We start from the raw sequence: 17,047 nt of genomic DNA, 5'->3' as shown, positions 1-17,047 counted from the left end.
GGCCCATGCCGCTTTGAGTTCCGACGCTTTGAGATATGATGGCCCTTGGACTTGGCCCCGTCTGAAGGCGTTTCAGGGGGGCAAAAGGCTCCAGAAACACCAAGTTGTCTGAGCACGGCGTCTGAGACTTTCCTCTTGACGGTCGCCCTATTATTGGCCATCCACTGTCTCGCACGGATCACTCCGTGCGTCTGAACAAGCATATACACAAAGCAATTATTCAGCGTTGTCTAATAACTACCCCGAACAGCGAGTCAGCGACCGAGAGTCCGAGGATACCTCATTTTTTCTCTTCTTGTTCTTTCCAAGCGCTGGAGAGCGCCGTTAAGACCCTATCAGAATGATATTTATAGTAAAATCCCTGCGAAATGATCCTTTGCCCCGTCCTCATACGCTTATTTTGACCCAAAGTGGCTGCCGGTGGTGGTTGAATCTCCTGCACTTTAGCCAACCATGGTAGTGCTTCGTACATGCTCCGTATGTTAGTTAGTTAGTTAATAATTCTCTCCTCGAGTTCTCTCGATTTGGGCACACACCCACTCATGCAAAACCGCCTCAACACGGACCTGGCCGTGAGGATCTCGTATTCGACGTCGACGGAGCCATGGATACCTCCACACACTCATTGGTGGTTTCCTCCGCTACTAAGTTAATGCAACGCGCCTTTGGGCCGGATCCAGAGTGCCCCCTGTGGAGTCTCCCTTTGGTGGTGAGAAGCATAACCATAATCGTAATAATGCTGCCCACCATCGCATGACTCGCTGCGGCCGACAAAATCATATTCCGGCTTGATTCTCTGAACGATCAAACTTCCGCCCAACAAATGCTCGCAAATCAGGTTAAATCGACATGCGTATGTAGACTGCAGGCGGCAGGATTCCCACGGAAGAAGACGGATTGTCGCGTCAAAATGATATAATGTGACGATATCATGATATTACTATAACTGACTAGTGGGTTACGGCGGGAAAGGTGAAGTGAAAACTCATCGACCACGGAGTATAATGCGCTTCTTCGCGCCGATCGTACGCATACCGGCATATGGGCGCCAGGGTTCCCTCCCGCGTGCTTTGGTGGCTGGAAATCCGATGCCGCTAACAATTTTGCCATGTGGAAGGCTATCTCATAGGCCAAAAGAAATAAGCCGCCGGCGAGCTACCGAGGGCCTGGGCAGTATGGCATTTGGATGAGCGGAACGTCCAGATACCAGGGAGCAAGCTAGCTTTCTGTCTGGTCTGAGACGCTTCAGACCTTTCGGCCTTGAACGGAAGCCGGCATCTCTGCCCTGGAGAAACAAGAGCTTCACCTCTGGACTTTCAGCTCGCCTGCTGCTTAATTTTGCAATTTTATGTCCTTGGGTGTCTGATCGCCCAGGAAAAATGACTCGAGGAAGATTTTCGGTAACATTGCAGAGACATGTAGATCCTTTCTTGTCTCCTTCCCGTCTCATCAAACATCAAAAACAACAAAGGGATAGCTGATGATGAAGGCTATCCCCAACGTCCGACCTCTCCGTATCTTGAGACTGAAGCCCAAGCTCCCACGTCCTATCACCAACTACGAAATGGAAATGATCTGCGGGGCCAGCTATCATTTTCTCAGTCTCAATTTCAAACACGCGCTGAACTCTTGAGGGAAGGTGGTTTGAATATGGAGCAGCGGAGCAAATAATCCACACGGACTTCTCCGAGTAGATAGTACTGTGGATTTTATTTTATGTACACTCATTTCACAAGCAGATGTATGGAGGTATTTTCATAACTTCGTTAGCCTAACAAGTAGTAACCAAAGAGAGAGTAGAGCATGGAGTACTCCATTCTGAGTACATCAACTAATCAACTTAAGCTTTATTCAGCTAGTTTTCTTTGCATATGCATTGGAAAAGGCCGGGTCATCATCCTGTGGATCAAATGGGCCCTTTAGTAGCGATATCCAGCCGCTATCCGGGCTCAATTTCTGGTTCCGGTGTGCCGGCTGAAGGTACTCACCAAGGAGCATGTATACGTATACTCCCGCGGCTGTTAGAATATGCCACCTACATAGCGTATTAGCTATATTTCAGTATGTTACAAGGAAGATGATGTGTTGGGATGCGCAGCCAGGGAGCGCTCACCAGCCGTGGAGTTCAAATAACCAGGCTAGAGGCAAGCCAACGGACTGTCGAATGGCTCTGAGGTACGGGCAAGCAAAAACATCTATCAGCCATAATGCATATCCCGCGGCGAGTAGAACTGATATAGACTTAGTGCTTAGTTTTCCAGGCATGAACGAGTTTACTCAGCAAATATACTTACGGTATCCTCGAGTCGCCAATTGTTGCAGCTTCGAACGCATATTTTGATCTGAAATCATTGTTTTTAAGAGCTTAAACATGCGCAAGCCAACGGTCACAATCATACTGCCGAAGACAATCTGGTGTAGTGCCGAGTCGCCAGTTTTGATATGTGCCCAAACGGCCAAGGAGAGCGCAGATGCAAGTAGAATGAATAGCCCAACACGAGCTCTTGTGCCATAGTGTATGGTGAGCAGGTGATGGAACATAATGCCGGCGCCCAGCAGCATGGACAGATCGTCAACTATAAAGGAGAAGATAAAAGACGAAGATCGTCAACAGATCTCCCCTTTGAGAAAACCAGGCCAAAAAAAAAAAGTATTTCACGGAGAGCATGAGTACCTAACTGTAACGGATACTTCAACGTTGCATGATATCCTGCCGATCCTAGGCCAACGATAATCAGGGAGATGTACGATAGATGATGGGTGAACTGCGTTCTTGTTGTGCAGGATCGCTGGCGATAGAGAGCATATCCTCCCAAGTATACTGAAAGCGGAGCCCCATACCGGGTTAGCAAATATTACGCAATCAGTTGCGGAAATTCGCTTAAGCCTTCTGCCAGAATGCAAGTGATAGGGCGCGCATCACTGACCATAGCTTAGGCTGGTAAGGGTATTGATAAATTCGCCGACATATCCAGTGACATGGTAGTCCTGCAGTTAGTGGAGCAGTTAATGACACGGCTCAGGGTATATGGAGCATAATGGAGGCCAGATTGCAGGGCCAGGCAATTGATATTTCACAGCTGCCTGGAAGCAACCGCGGTTTTGCCGTACCTCTTCACAGAAGCTATTCAAAATCAGCCACTGGAGAGTATCAAAAGTTCGAGGAACGGCCGCACTTCATTTTGGATGTCTGGGGACCCCAGACGGGGGGCTTCCCGGGGGAAGACGTGATATTCACACTCATCGCGCAAGACGTCTGCCTTGCGTCGGCCACTACTGCAGAATCGCAGCTCAGAGAGAGTGTCACTCTGCCAAAAAGAGCCTGGCCGGGAACAAACACGCTGTCTTTCACACAGGAAACCGCCACAAAAGTTCGCACAACCGCGGTGGCAGCATCTCGTCACGGGCCCTGTGGCGGCGGCCGCCCGACTAGCCCGGATCATTGTTTTGCCGATGAAGTCATTCTGCGCAACGGGTCTGCCTGGCCGGCCTTGCTGCGCGACAACACCCCATCGGTTCGCTTCGTCGCCAGGCTGGCACCGCTCACTCACTCACTCACTCACTCACTCGCTCGTTCGCTCGCTCTCGCGGCCTCAAGTGCTGCTGTGCTTTTCCTGCAGCCAGCCAGCTCGTCGCGTGCTTCTCGCCCGTGGCTCGCCTCCGCTCCTTTCGCTGACCGCCCTCTCTCAGCCACTCAACCGCCCCCAAGCGCTGCTGATGCAAGCCAGCTGAAACAGCCTAGGAAACGTGCCCCTACCCGTTGTTTACTCGTCACGCTTCTCGTCAAGCCACTTATCGTGCTCACCGTTTCAGCTACGCGTGAGATCTCTTTGACTGTCTCTTGGTGAGTATCATCCTCGAATTTCGGACCCGCTCGCTGCCTTCCCTCCCTCCGTCCCCACGATTTTTTTTTGACAAGAAGATCCACTTCAATGTGGCTTTGACTTCAGGCGACAAAGTAAATGGCTGATAGGTTTTATGTTTGATAGGATTTCCCCTTTTTTTTGTTGATATGGCAGTGCACACCTGACCCCTTTGTTGCTCTTGCCAATATTTTGACCCATAGCTTCATCGTCGCTGGTCACGATGGGCCAAGCAGGCTCTTCGCAGAGGGCGGAGTTTTTACGCCGATCGCCAGCTTCTGAAGAGCACCGACGGTCTACTCTGTCTCTGGGCTCTACGATGATGCGATCTGACCGTGCTGCTGGTGGGAGGGATGCCGTGGTCGAAAACTCCTCTCGTTCGACGTCCGACATCTCAGATTCTAGTGTCTTAACCCCGAGACCTGTATCGATAGAGACACCAACTTCTGCTGTTGATACACAAGATATAAATATGGGAGGTTTGATGCCACAAAGTTCTACTGATCCTCGCCCATCGTCCCACCGGCAGTCTACCATGTCGAGGCTAGGGTCAAGAATTTTCCCGAGTTCGCTAAGGAGGAATCTACAAGATCGTCCGGAGAGTAGAGAAGGACGCGGCGATCGCACTCCTTTCTTTGCCAGATCCTCGGGACAAGACAGCCGTGGTTCGGCTCAGTCGTCAGCCCTCAGAGGTTTAGGACCCCGGGGAATAACAAGAAGACGCTCGATCCGTGGACCCTATGCCTTGCCCCGCGGAGAATCTGCCCTTCTGCCCGAGTCTCCCCCAAACCCAACCTTCCTCGATGCCGATAGATCTCCAGATTCACGACGGTTCTCCTGGCGCCGCCAGTCTCGTTTGAACCTCATGCGTGATTCGATGGCAGCACCGATATCCCAAATATTTGGCCAGCTATCTACCTCTGCCTCAACGCAAACCTCTACGACTCCGCCCCGACGTCCGTCCCGATCTGAATTCACTGAAGATTCTGACAACACCCCTCTTCGCCCACAAAATGTAGAGACTATGGATCTCGACGAACCACATGAACTTGATTCTGTTGAACCAGCAGCCCGACATGTTCGTTCAAATTCATCTCCCTCAGCACGCTATATCCCAAGCATCTCAGACCCTAGAAGATCGCCCGGTACCATTAGATCGCGAGCGACTCGCCTGCTTAGAAGGGACGAGGCGACGCAAACACCGTTGTCACATATATTACATCTCGCAGCCAGTGCTCTTGCCGCGCAAATTTCAGGAAACACGAGCCCAAGTGCACCTAATATTCAGAGTGTCGGTTCCGAAGGACTTGACGGGCCGCTAGAATCCTTGTTGCAAGGGCTTCAGCAGATAGCATCCTCGCAAGAAGGCTCAAGTAATGGTGATGACCTGACAGAAGGAGGCTTACCCAACGTCAACTTCCTGAGAGTTTTCCGTTTTGTCAACCCTGACAATAGCCAGGACGGTTCAATTCAATCAACTGTTTCACACCAGGCACAAGATGGTTCTGGAGACCCCGAAGAGGCCAATAGTGCTACTACAACAGATGACAACGCTGAACGCCGATTATTGACCCTGGTTGTGGTTGGTGTAAGATCTATCCCAACGAACCCTGACCCAGCCACCGAGACCGGTAATAACGGGAGACTAAATGTCGAGTCGCTTTTGCGTCTCCCATTTCTCTCACCTGGAAACATGCTCCGCCATGAACGAGGGCCTAGTAATTTCTTACGTCGTGGCGATAGTCGACCTCGGTTTTATAGTAATCGCAACTCTATCGCAGAGCATCCTATTCCCACCGCCCCTGATAGCTCTCGAACCCAAAGGATGTCTACCCCTTCTCGAAGACAGTCAGATGTTGGTTCTTTAGCAGACTTCTCGTCCTCACTACCAACTGTTCTTTCAGAAAGCCCTCCAGGCCCCAACCCTCCTCCGTCCACTCCTGCAGATCCAGGTCTCTCCGGTGCATCCTCTGTAGTGAATACTCCAAGCAGGAGACCATCATCAGCATCCGCATTCCTTCCCCAGTTGAACGAAGATTCCAGTGGAGAAGCGGAAGCCACAGCTCAGCAAAATTCTGGGTTCAATTTTCCACGCCAGCGCCGACGTAGTGATTCCGAAGCAGCCCGCCATCGCGGCCTTGGTTCCGGCTCTGCGCGCCGAAACGGAGTCGTGGAGCCAGATGACCCATCACCAAGCACTACAAGAAGTTGGTTAATCTATGTTGTCGGTGCTAATTTGGCCGAAAATCACCCAGCTCTTGCGGCACCCAGTCTCTTCAGTGATGTAAGTGCATTACGCTTGAACCTGGACGAATCTTATACTAACCGTCGTTGCAGAATCCTACATATGAGGATATGATGCTCTTGTCTTCCCTCCTTGGCCCCGTTAAGCCACCTGTTGCTTCGGAGGAGGAGGTCGCCTCCGCGGGGGGTCTTTATCAAGTTGTTAGGTACCCAGAATCGCTAGTTGCAGAGCCTGCGGACGAGTCAGAGCGCATCTTTATTGGCAGAAACGATAGGTGTCTTATCTGCCTCTGTGGCTATGAAGCTGAAGAACAAGTTCGGTTGTTGGCGAACTGCAAACATATGTATCACCGTGAATGCATCGATGAGGCATGTACCAAGTTCAACCTCCCTTTTTCGATATCACTCCTTGCTAACTGACCCTAACAGTGGCTCACCACCGGCCGAAACTCGTGTCCATTATGTCGAGGCGAAGGCGTCTCAAACTCTAACCATGAGACCCCTCCAGGGCCCGAAATGAATGCGGCATAGATATCTCCACGCCATCGTTCCATGGCTACTTGACATATTACTCCTGATACCACTCAGCTCATCCTTCTGTTAGAATTTTCTACCTGATATCTTGTCCCGCTTGATATTACTTCCTTTATCGTCTTTGCAAAACGGCCTTCACTTTATGTTCTTTGAGTAAACCGTGATGACTAAGCGCGTTTATGGTCCTGCATTTGGTTTTCTCCACGAAATTGATATTGGAGGTATTACAGCACTACGTGGCATTTCATTTGGCGTTTGTGTGTTGCCATTTCGGGTGAAAAAATGCCTTAATATTCCCTTTGCTTTTGACGTCATCATGGTTGGTAGAATGGTAGCGGCGCGCGGTTTACGTCTTGGAATCGAGCGACGTCTACGAAGTTGACTCGCAGTCACTGCTTCGTGTGTGCTGCCTTTTCTTGCTACAATGTTGTGTGTATCTCTCTTTCTCTTCCCCTCTGTCTCTCTTGTTATGCATTGCATGAGCCTGTTGGTGTTGTAAGCCCCTTGACCTCCTCCTCGTCCCCTTTCCCAAGTTGTGTTGAATAGCGTTCTTCCCCATCGCCTTTGCGTTGAAGCGGATCCATAACCTCATTTTACTTTACCGAACGGGCAAACTCGGGTATACCAGTGTTTTGCTTCTCTGTCCATGACTTACTGTGATGACTGTTTGTGTATATTGCCACGTTTAACATAATTAAATGCCAGTCTGACTTCTGTCTCCTCCATGGGGGTGTTCACACCCTGTTGATAACGCTGCGAGCATTAGAGGGTTGTGGCCGTTCCTTATTCCATGCTTAGCTTCGAGAATGCCCCAAACTTTGATTAGTATTAAATAGAAACTGTAGGTTTGACTCTTCACATCATAAGAGGAAGAATGTTTGTCAAGTCAACTAGGAATAACCATCTCATTAAAAACGAAAACGAATACTCTGTACACTTTGAATGAACCCTAATTTTCTTGCCCATTTAACCAATTAGCTAGAAAACCCAGTAGATTCAGGCCGTGAGTGATCCACTCAATATTCATTCCACAATAGGTGCTGATACCATATTGCTTGAACAAGTTTCTAGTGAGTAAAAATAGCAAGCCAATACTCCATCTTCCATGAAACACGTGCTTTACAATCCTTACTGCATACTAAAAAACCTGTTTCTTTGCCCAGCTTTCAAACTGAATTATCTACCAGCAAGACTCATCACAATGATCAGCATTGCTAGATGCAGCATATCGTATGGAGTGGGTATGCATATATGCACATATATGTGCATTGATGTATGGATGGGGGCTTGAGGAGCTGGTTACGTGAGGCTAGCACGTTGGAATGGAAAGGGAGATAGTTGAGGAGAAAGATAAATAATTTTAACATGAGTAGATCTTGGTGATATGTAGAGTTGCTACATACATACATATCTTGATATCTAAGACTGCAAACCGTAAAATTCCCAGCAGTTTAGGAGAGAGAAGGGAAGAGAAGGCATTATCTTCCACATTTTCAACCTCAAGATATCGCAAACTGGTATCATCGAGGATATGTATGTTGCAAGAAAGTCACAGTCAATAGTCGAGTAGCGTCGACCATAAGGCTCAATTCCATAGGCTACAGGTCAAGTTATTAGGTAGGCCGTTTAGATCATTGGCCTTACCTTCCCGTATTGCAGCGAAATGCCACTGAGGAAACAGCTTAGGGTTCACCACGAAGCACCCCTACCTCCCCTGCAGCCCGCAGCTTCTCTCGTCCACTCGCACCTGCTGTACAGCAAGCAGGCCTGCTTAAAAGCCACGATTCCGCCTTCAGAGACCGAAAAACAAACAAGCAACAACAACATTCATTCCTAGGTTCCAGGGACTAGAACAGGCTGAATGATGTCTTGTATTTTTGTACATCAATACCAGTTTGTCTTGTGCTGGGCCATTGTTGCCACCTGGACCTGCCTTTGCGGGGCCTCAGCATGACATCGAGGTCTCCGAGACCAAGAAATGTGCTGTAACTGAAGGGTTCAGAGAGAAGAATAGGGAATTTTAGGGTGAGTGCTCCTCCTTACAATAAGAAACTAGTAACCACTGCTAACAGTCCCTAGCGGGCTGACGTGGCAGCCGATATGTGAGCTTAGCCCCCAGTCCCATTAAGAGAAGAGGATTGGAGTAGACCAGAGTCACTAACTTTCATTCGATAAAGGTGCCGTAAAATGGACAAGGGCTGGTCACGCCCATCAAAACCAAATCTATATTTTATCCAAGATGCATCTTGGTGCACGGTATGAGCTCTCCAGAAAACAAAACTAAAGCTCACAGCTGATAAAAGCACGATAGGACATCTGCCCCCGATGTCACAGCCGTCAATGATCTCGCTCATGCCATTTTTGATGGAGTGTCGGAACACCATGGCCGGGAGGCAGCGGAATAGCATAAGGAGAACCAAGTGATCCGGGAACACCTGCCAAAACAAGGCGTTTGGGTTATCGAGGCGAGGACGCCCACCAGAGCCAATTGAAACCCGTCTCTTCGGCATCCCCTCTGTCGTCCGAGGCCTGACGAGACATAAAACATCTACATCTTCTGTTGAAAATATCATTAGCAGCATTGTACTGGTATCTGTGCTCTTCCTTTTGGATATAGAGTCAGATTTTGATTGGACATTTCTGGATGAAGCGGATATGACGTATTTTAAACCAGGTAAAATTGAAATAGAGACACTTCCATAAACATATAATGCTATGCTCTGTCGCCTACCACAAATTAATAGATACTGGTGGCTTAAATAAAAACATATGCTAGCAACTTGCCTTTTACCATCGCTCATATATGCCCCCGATTCCCCAGTGTGCCATGTTAAATGCCCCGTGATATACGCCGTAAAATGCTAAAAAAAAATGTATATTACCGTCCGCAGTCATCATAATCTCAGGTACGCAATTGGCACTTTTTTACTTTGTCAAATTCATTGTCCCTGGTTATTCAACACCCCCATTCCGCCGGCTCTCATGCTGTCCATCCGCTGCCGAATGTCCTTTGCTTCTCCCTCGACAAGCTCATAGCGGCGTTTGATCTCGCCTTCAAACACGGCTGCAACATGCCTCCGTTCCCGGCGGGCCTCTTTCGTCTTCTGCAGAAGTGCGCTGAACTGATCGATCAGCCAGTCGCCGCTGTCTTCCCATTCGGCGAGGGTGAGAGACGAGAAGAAAGTGCGGCGCTGGTCGTCGGTTAGGGATTTCAAGCGCTGTAGTTTCTCTGGCAGCGGCAGATCTGGGTCCTGTGAGGGGAAGACGGGCGGTGCCGGGGCCGGGTTGTAGTCGAAGGGTTCGGTGTGTAGGTCGGAGAAAGATTTGGATTGCAGGATGTTTGGGTGGTAGTCGGATGTGAATGCGGTGAAGGGGCGTTTTGAGGAGACGGGAGAGAGGGTTGATAGTTGGGGGGATGTGGTGGTGGCTGGAGCGTTGGGCTCGGTGATGCTGTCCTCGGAGCTGTCTAGGGCGCTGAGATCGGTGGTGTCGAACATGCCGACTTGGTTGGTGTGGTACTGGTCGTTGTGCGAGTCGGTTTGGGAAGGGCTGAGTGGAAGCTGGTCTGCGCGATATTCGGCGTTAAGAGGAGAGAGCGCCTGGTCCGGCATCCCAGGGAAAGAAATTGGGCGTGGAATTCGAGATATTGAAAGTGGTGTTGGGGGTTTTGGAGGCCTGGGAGTGACAAATCGCGACCTGGGGGTGAACCGACCTCCAGGGAGAATACTCCTAGGCGGTCGAGGAGTAGTAGTAGCCTGGATGGCGTCAAAATGGCCACCATGTCCGATCTCAACCGTGCCATTACCCTGGAGCTCAGCTTGGTTCGTAGAGGTATTTTCAGAGACGTGTACGCGGTCTGAGATATCACTTGGTTCCTTTAAAGCGGCCTCAATCTGCTGCCAACTCATCGGAAGCGGCAGCGGCTGCTGCTGCTCCTTTCCATACCCTACCAGATCACTAACCTTAATCGTAGGCTCATCCTCATCAAACCCGCCAGCGCCATGGTGATCAGGATAAGCCTCGACACGATCATGATTCCGCACGGGAGAAGCAACCTGGCCGTCATCATCCGAGTCCAGTTCCTTCATCCGATCCGCAATAGAGCTATATCTCCGAGGCTCAAACGCAGCATTCAACGCCTGCAGCGGCGACGCCGACGACGCATCACCATCATGCCGTCGAGCAACGATTCCATTATCCTTGCCTCTGCGCGGCGATGCCAAGCGCTCCTCCGGAGCCGCCACTGGTGGCGGCGGGATATCCTCCTCTCTGCAGAGGCTCATGGTAGTCGTGCTGTCGTCGATGCCTTCGACATCGGTATCGAACATATCACCATGTTCCAGACGGCCCTGGTTGAAAACACTGCGCTGTTCAGCCGGGGCCTGCAAGCCCTGCAGGCGTTGGTGGCCGTTGATGCCGGGAGCGGGAGCTCCAGGGAAGCCATTGAGCCTTGTAGGTGGGACGCTGACGCGCGCCAGCTCGGCAGCGCGCAGGCGTGAAGCGGGGATGGTTTTTCCAGCGCCTTGAGAAGCCGGGCGGTCATTGTTCTGGGGTATAGATCCGTGCACGTAGTCGGTAAGTTTCATGCTGCCCAGATATAGCTATAGCTATCCCTGAGAGAGTTTTGGAAGTACAACGATGGGAGGGACAAGCCCAGCCAACCACAACAGCAAAAACACAATTAAACAACGAGAAATTGCGGAATGGCAGAATCGAAAAAAGGACTTTTAGCGAGGGTTCATAATCCAGAACCGTCAGGCCGACATTCATCCGTCCCGACGCTGACGGCGGTTGAACGTCGTTGTTTGTTTTGGTTGTTTTTCTGCCGCCGCAACGACGTCGCCCGCCGCGTACACGTGACTCGCTCCCGATTTGGCAACTCAAACTCAACGCGGTATAAATTGCTCTATCAAAAAAGGCTACCAGACGCTCTGAACGAGAAATTAAAGGCTACTCCTGGAGCTTGCGTATATATAATCTATCCATATCTGACAGCGGGCCCTCCTTCCTCCTCCGAGCCCGGTGGAAAAACGCCCTGGCCTTCTCCACCTCCGCGGCCTTCCTTTCATTCCCCAGGCCCTCTTCCATACGCGCCAGGATGGAATCCACAGGCTCGTCGTAGGCCATACTCACATCGCCATCGTGGTCGTAGCGCGCGGCGGGGGCAAAGTTGTCGGTCTCGTAGCCGCCGGCGGCGGCAGCGGCATCGTCCGGCGACACGGACGACACGAACAGGTCGGCGATCCAGAGCGAGATCATGGCGCGCAGCCGCAGCAGCTCGTAGCTGTCGGAGAACGGCGGCGAGACGAGCAGGTCGTCCAGGCGCGCGGCGATGCGCTGCGCCTCGTCGAGTTCCGCGGTGCGCGCGCGCGCTACGGCCTGTGCCCGGCGCCGGCGGTCGTCAGAGGCCGTGCCGCTGCAGATCGACATGTTCTCGTTGGGATCGTAGATAAACTCGGGTTCGGGCTCGTCGAGCGGCGCCTCACGCGCGGCTCTGCTCTCCTCCTGCACGACAGAGATCCAGAGGCCAAACATGGCCGGGTAGAAATGTAACGGCCCCAGGGCGTGCGGGGCGTGCTTGCGGTACGGGAAGTGCAGCACCAGCCGATCGTAGTAGTATCTCGCTTTGTCGAAGCCGGCGCGCGAGAACCAACCCCCATCATCATCTTCACCACCATCACCGCCGTTCCGGCTCCGCAGCAAGATCTCGGCCCCGACGCCCCATCGGCCCTCAGTGCGCACATCCAGCGCATGCCCGCCCCACTCGTCGCGCAGCAGCAAGCCCCACGCGCGGCCCGCGCGCACATAGTCACCCTGCAGCAGGCACCGGTGCAGGATGGTCGTGAGCACGCCCAGGTGGCGCAGGCGCAGCGTGCTACGCGCCATCGTCGACCTGCCGCGCGCGAACACGGGCGGGTTGAGCAGCGCCAGGTCGCGCTCGACGTCGCGCCGGCGCCGCGGCGCCACGAACGGTGTTGCCGCCGAGGACATCGAGCCGCGCCGCGAGTGCGGGAAGTTGCCGCCGGGCAGGTCGGATTCGGGCGCGTGCCCGGCGACGCGGTACTGGTGGGCTTCGGCGGGCGTCAGCACAGCGGCGGCGCTGGACGAGACGGAGCGCCGCGAGCGTTCGCTTTTCACCGTGCTCTCGCGAGACCGGCGGGCCGCGACGACATCGAAGCTGCGGTCGACGTCCTCCTCCTCATTGTCTGTCTCGAGGCGGCCTTCTTCGTTATCGTCGTTGTCGTCGTCGTCATCCTCCTCCTCTTCCTCGCGGGCGGCGGCGCGTTTGGCGCGCTTGGGCGGGTCGTACTTGGCCGTGCGGTAGCTGACGGGCTGCAGCCAGAGGGGCAGCGGGAGCGCGAAGTGGGAGATCGAAGGTATTTCAGACATTGCGGTATCTGGCGGCGGCGGCGGCGTGCGGCTCGCGGTGGACAGGCATGCTTCCGGAGTGCGAACCTGTCGGATTCGTGGCGAGGCGGATAAAAAGGGGGCCAGGGGGAGGTGCCCGCAGGGAAGGTTGTTTGGCGTAGATATCGAGGTTGTCCTCCTGAATCAGGGGCGGGAGGTTGAGAGCGTGAGTTGGGCAACTCGAAGACGGTCGTCGCCGCTGAAATTTAACTAGCTAGTCGGAAGCTTAACTAACTAAATAAGCTCGACGCGTTTTTTCGCGTCAACGGCCGCGAAGGAAGCTTAAAACCCGCTTTATAGCACGATTGCCCTGCTTGATAATGATATCAACGCGTTCTGTTTGCTGGAAATATATAGTTTCGCACTGTGCATCACCCAACGCATTCCGCAACACAGAGCGGCCTTAATGGGCGGGTCACCTGGGTATATCATAGAACTATCGTATATAGTTACCCCCCAGGCAGTTTGCCCCTTTGATTTACCAGCAAGCAATCTGACAGCATGCTGCTACATCAGACATCTCTTCATCGGCGGCAAACTCTCACACAACCCTGCAGCATATGTAATTCCATGAAATAACTGCATCATATAACGAAAAGAGTGCCATATTAAACCCTCCATTCTCCTCCCAGCTGCAATCGCTATGCAATTCCCCCCATTTTCCTCCAGAGGTCCCCCAAAAACGCGCGAGACCGAACAACAACGCCGTGTTTGTACCAAACCACAATGCACAGACGAAAATAATAAATAGCCAGGGTGTGTGGGGAGGAAAGAAAAGGAATTTGAGCCCCATGATACATTTTCAGCCAAAACGTATTAAATAGATACATAGTAGTAGTACTCCAGATTTTAGAGTCGCGACTAAACCAGAAGAACAGTCATTGCAGAAGCGCCCAAATGTTTTGTTTAATTAAAAAAAAAAAAAAAACAACAACAAAAAAGGCGACACGCGCATCTTGTCATAGCCATCAAGTCATTATATCATGTGTGTGTCATGTCAAAAAGTCATAGTCGCATCAGAAAACAAGCAAAACGGAAAAACTTGGCGCGAAGAATAATGGGCAGAAATAAAAGCACAGGAGAAAAAAAATATCAGAAAGAAATCAGAGCAGCAACAAAAACTCGCTATACCCAAGATTAAAAAAAAAGCCAGCGAAGCTACTGTGGAGAAAAGCACAAAAAGCAAGACCCGTCCAGTCATAAAAAAAAAGGAACCAACACGCTAAAAATTTCATATCAGAGCTGAGTCCAGATCCTATAAACACATTACCCCTGTGAAAAAAAAGCAGTTGCCCAAAAGAGTAGACAGACATAGGAAAAGGGCGGTGTGGTTGGTGACGGTCCGTGGCTGTTGAATTTGGATATACCTAAATAGAACACTGAAGAGGGGAGACACTGAATATTGTAGAAAAAGAAAGAAAGAACAAAGGAAAGAATAAAGGAGTGTGGTTCTGTGTAAGTAGTTTGAATAGAGGGAAAAAAAAGTCATGGCCCATGGACAATGGGAGTAGTCAGAGGGGCAGTGGAGCCTGCTTGTCGTTGCAATCGTGACAGCCGTGTGATTCGTGATCATCATCATAATCTGGTTTAAAAGAAGAGGAAAAATCGACGCTTTCTAAAATGCATCATAACCGGCCGTATCTTCTTTTGTTCGTTCAAACGTGATGCTCCCAGCCGATAAATAAAAAGAAAATAAAAATGAAGAGAATGTAAGAACGACAAAGGAAATTCGGTTTTTAGATGGCGTCGAGCCAAAGTAGTGTCGTTAATCAGGTATACCAAATTCACGTTCTGTGATCGGAGACTTGGAAGGACTAGACCGTGCACATTGCACCGCCCGGTTCTTCATGTTTATCGACGCTTATGCCGCAGTCTTTTACCAGCCGTCTGAAATCCCGCACGACCTTGTCCGGCACGCGGTCCCACAGCAGGGAACGTGAATAGACGTCCGCAGTGCTCTTCATGCCCAGGGCGCTGTTGCGCAGCGCATACGCCTGCTGGAGATTGGACGGCTGCGGGGTGATATCGCCCTCGTCGTCGTCGAGCGTGGTGAGGGAATTGTACCGCTCGGCCGTCATGGCGAAGGCCTGCTGGGCCTCCTGCTCCTTGGTGGGCACGACGAGGCTGCGATGCAGGTCGTCGAGGTTGGTCATGGTGGTGTCTTGGCCGGAGGAGATCTGCGCCATCTCGGCTCGCGAGATGGTGGCCGGGAGAGCGGAGGTGGTGGTAGTGGCCGAGGGACCGGCGAGGGTGGCAAGGCTGAAGGAGTGGGTGGGCTGGACGGGGCTTGCCGACGCCAGGACGGCCTTGAGCACGTTGGCGGATTCGGCACGGTATTCTTCAGAGAGGGGAGGGATGGCGGTGGCGGTCATGGACGAGCCGTTGGAGGCGACGAAGGCGCCAAACAGAAGACACATGTAGAACGCATTCCAGCTGAACGGGAATTCTGTTTGCGACGAGAGCTTCTCGACAACATTGTCCGTTTTGCTGAGGACGGTAGTGAGCGGTTTCTCGGGCACCGGTGTCGGGTTGCGAATGGATAACCGCGGGTCACTGTCGAGCGAGAACTCATGGCCCATGGAGAAGTCATCCCAACCGGTGCCGTCGACGGTCAGACTGTCGTAATCCGAGAAGTCGTTGCGGAAGAGCGCGCCTGACGTGGACGCCTGCTCCAGCTTCTCTATGTGCTCTCGCAGGATGGTGTTCTTCTTTCGCAGTTCGCCTGTCTCCAGGGTGTGCGATCGAATCAACTCCTCTTTCTCGCTGTGGAGGCGATCAACGTACTGTCGCAGTTGCTGCTGGCTCTCGAACAGTTCGGTCTTTTCCTGCAGAAGCTCGGCTTCCCGTAGCTTCAGCTCCCGGACGGCATCCTGGAGCTCGGTGATCAGGGAGGTCGACCGTCTCTTGTCCTCCTCCAGCTGCTCGGTGTGCACCTTCTTTCGTTGGCGCGAGTCAAGTCTGTAGTCGATGTTAGCGAAGAAATTAACAATTAAAAAAAAAAATAAATTAGGACAATGACACATACGCCGCCTGTCGGTTCCTCAGCAAGCGTTTCTGCTGCTTGAGTTCCTTGATCTCGTCCTCGTCGGTGGAGCGGCTGATCAGCAGGTCGATATTACTCAACGTGCGTTCGGCGGGGATGTCGAAGCGGGCATTCTTCTTCCGGATGCCGTCGCGGCGGATGTGGAGGTTGGCGGCGCGGTAGGGCGGGCCGGCGGAGGAGTTCTTGCGGGCGGGCTTGGTTTGGATCTCGGCGGGCTCGGGGGCGGCGGCGGCAGCGACCCAGCCGTGGCTGGACTGCGGCGACATGGGCAGGGCATGTGGCTGGGCATATGTCGAGCCGGGGCGGTAGGGCATGGCGGGATAGACGGCGGGCTGGAGCGGGCCGCCGGCGAAGGGATGGTGGGACGCAGCAGCAGCGGCAGCAGCGGCGGCATCGAAGTCGTGGGGGAAGTGCTCGTAGATGGGGGTTGGGGTGCAGGAGCCGGAGTCGGAGGGGAGGCCCCAGGGCTGCGAGGCGCGCACAAACGGGGCGGGCATCGACTCAAAAAGCGGCGTGGAGAGCTGCGAGGGATGTCGCGAGGGCGTGTCGGAGAGAGACTGCTGGTGGTGGTGATGGTGATGATGATGGCTATGGGGAGCGAGGTCGGGCCATACGGCAGCGGCGTCGGGGCTGGGGTGGTGGTCAAACGAAGGCCGGCGCGGGGCCGGCAGGTCTTGCGAGCTGGCGGAGTCGAGGATCTTGTCGTCAAGCACGCTCATGTCGTCGTCGGGCGAGAAGAGTGGTTTGGCGTCGAGGGTGGGCGATTGCTGGAAGTAGTCGAAGGACGTGGGATGCGAGAACTTCGCCATTGTGAGAGTGTGAGAGTGTGGGAGTGAGGGAGGATGAGAGAGGAGGGAGAGGAAGGGAGAGAGAGAGAGAGAGAGAGGGACAAGAGGAGAGGAGAGGAAGTGAGGTGAGGTGAGGTGAAGAGAGGAGAAGAGAAGTGGTGAGACGG

General features: G+C 52.6%; 5 protein-coding genes across 5 annotated transcripts; 1 reads left to right on the top strand and 4 right to left on the bottom strand.

Annotated features, from left to right (window-relative positions):
• Nucleotides 1-1,851: 1,851 nt before the first annotated feature.
• LOZ57_002333 (uncharacterized protein) lies at nucleotides 1,852-2,541 on the bottom strand (the record flags this gene model as incomplete). Its single annotated transcript, XM_049251408.1, has 3 exons — nucleotides 1,852-2,035; nucleotides 2,114-2,231; nucleotides 2,295-2,541. 3 exons carry the CDS (start codon nucleotides 2,539-2,541, stop codon nucleotides 1,852-1,854), a joined length of 549 nt encoding a protein of 182 aa, XP_049109708.1.
• A 1,545-nt stretch (nucleotides 2,542-4,086) lies between these two features.
• Nucleotides 4,087-6,598, top strand: LOZ57_002332 (uncharacterized protein; the record flags this gene model as incomplete). The annotated part of the gene is made up of 3 exons (XM_049251407.1): nucleotides 4,087-6,147; nucleotides 6,201-6,480; nucleotides 6,537-6,598. 3 exons carry the CDS (start codon nucleotides 4,087-4,089, stop codon nucleotides 6,596-6,598), a joined length of 2,403 nt encoding a protein of 800 aa, XP_049109707.1.
• A 2,982-nt stretch (nucleotides 6,599-9,580) lies between these two features.
• On the bottom strand, nucleotides 9,581-11,227 carry LOZ57_002331 (uncharacterized protein; the record flags this gene model as incomplete). Its single annotated transcript, XM_049251406.1, has 1 exon — nucleotides 9,581-11,227. The coding sequence occupies one exon, from the start codon at nucleotides 11,225-11,227 to the stop codon at nucleotides 9,581-9,583; it is 1,647 nt and encodes a 548-aa protein (XP_049109706.1).
• Nucleotides 11,228-11,591: 364 nt separating this feature from the next.
• Nucleotides 11,592-13,031, bottom strand: LOZ57_002330 (uncharacterized protein; the record flags this gene model as incomplete). The annotated part of the gene is made up of 1 exon (XM_049251405.1): nucleotides 11,592-13,031. The coding sequence occupies one exon, from the start codon at nucleotides 13,029-13,031 to the stop codon at nucleotides 11,592-11,594; it is 1,440 nt and encodes a 479-aa protein (XP_049109705.1).
• A 1,832-nt stretch (nucleotides 13,032-14,863) lies between these two features.
• On the bottom strand, nucleotides 14,864-16,901 carry LOZ57_002329 (uncharacterized protein; the record flags this gene model as incomplete). The annotated part of the gene is made up of 3 exons (XM_049251404.1): nucleotides 14,864-16,007; nucleotides 16,075-16,649; nucleotides 16,707-16,901. 3 exons carry the CDS (start codon nucleotides 16,899-16,901, stop codon nucleotides 14,864-14,866), a joined length of 1,914 nt encoding a protein of 637 aa, XP_049109704.1.
• Nucleotides 16,902-17,047: the final 146 nt, after the last annotated feature.

This window comes from Ophidiomyces ophidiicola (assembly GCF_022830035.1).
Source record: "Ophidiomyces ophidiicola strain CBS 122913 chromosome Unknown scaffold_6, whole genome shotgun sequence".
Lineage (NCBI taxonomy): Eukaryota > Fungi > Ascomycota > Eurotiomycetes > Onygenales > Onygenaceae > Ophidiomyces > Ophidiomyces ophidiicola.
The sequence above is the reverse complement of the archived record's forward strand: the minus strand, read 5'-3'. Positions and strand labels throughout refer to the sequence as shown.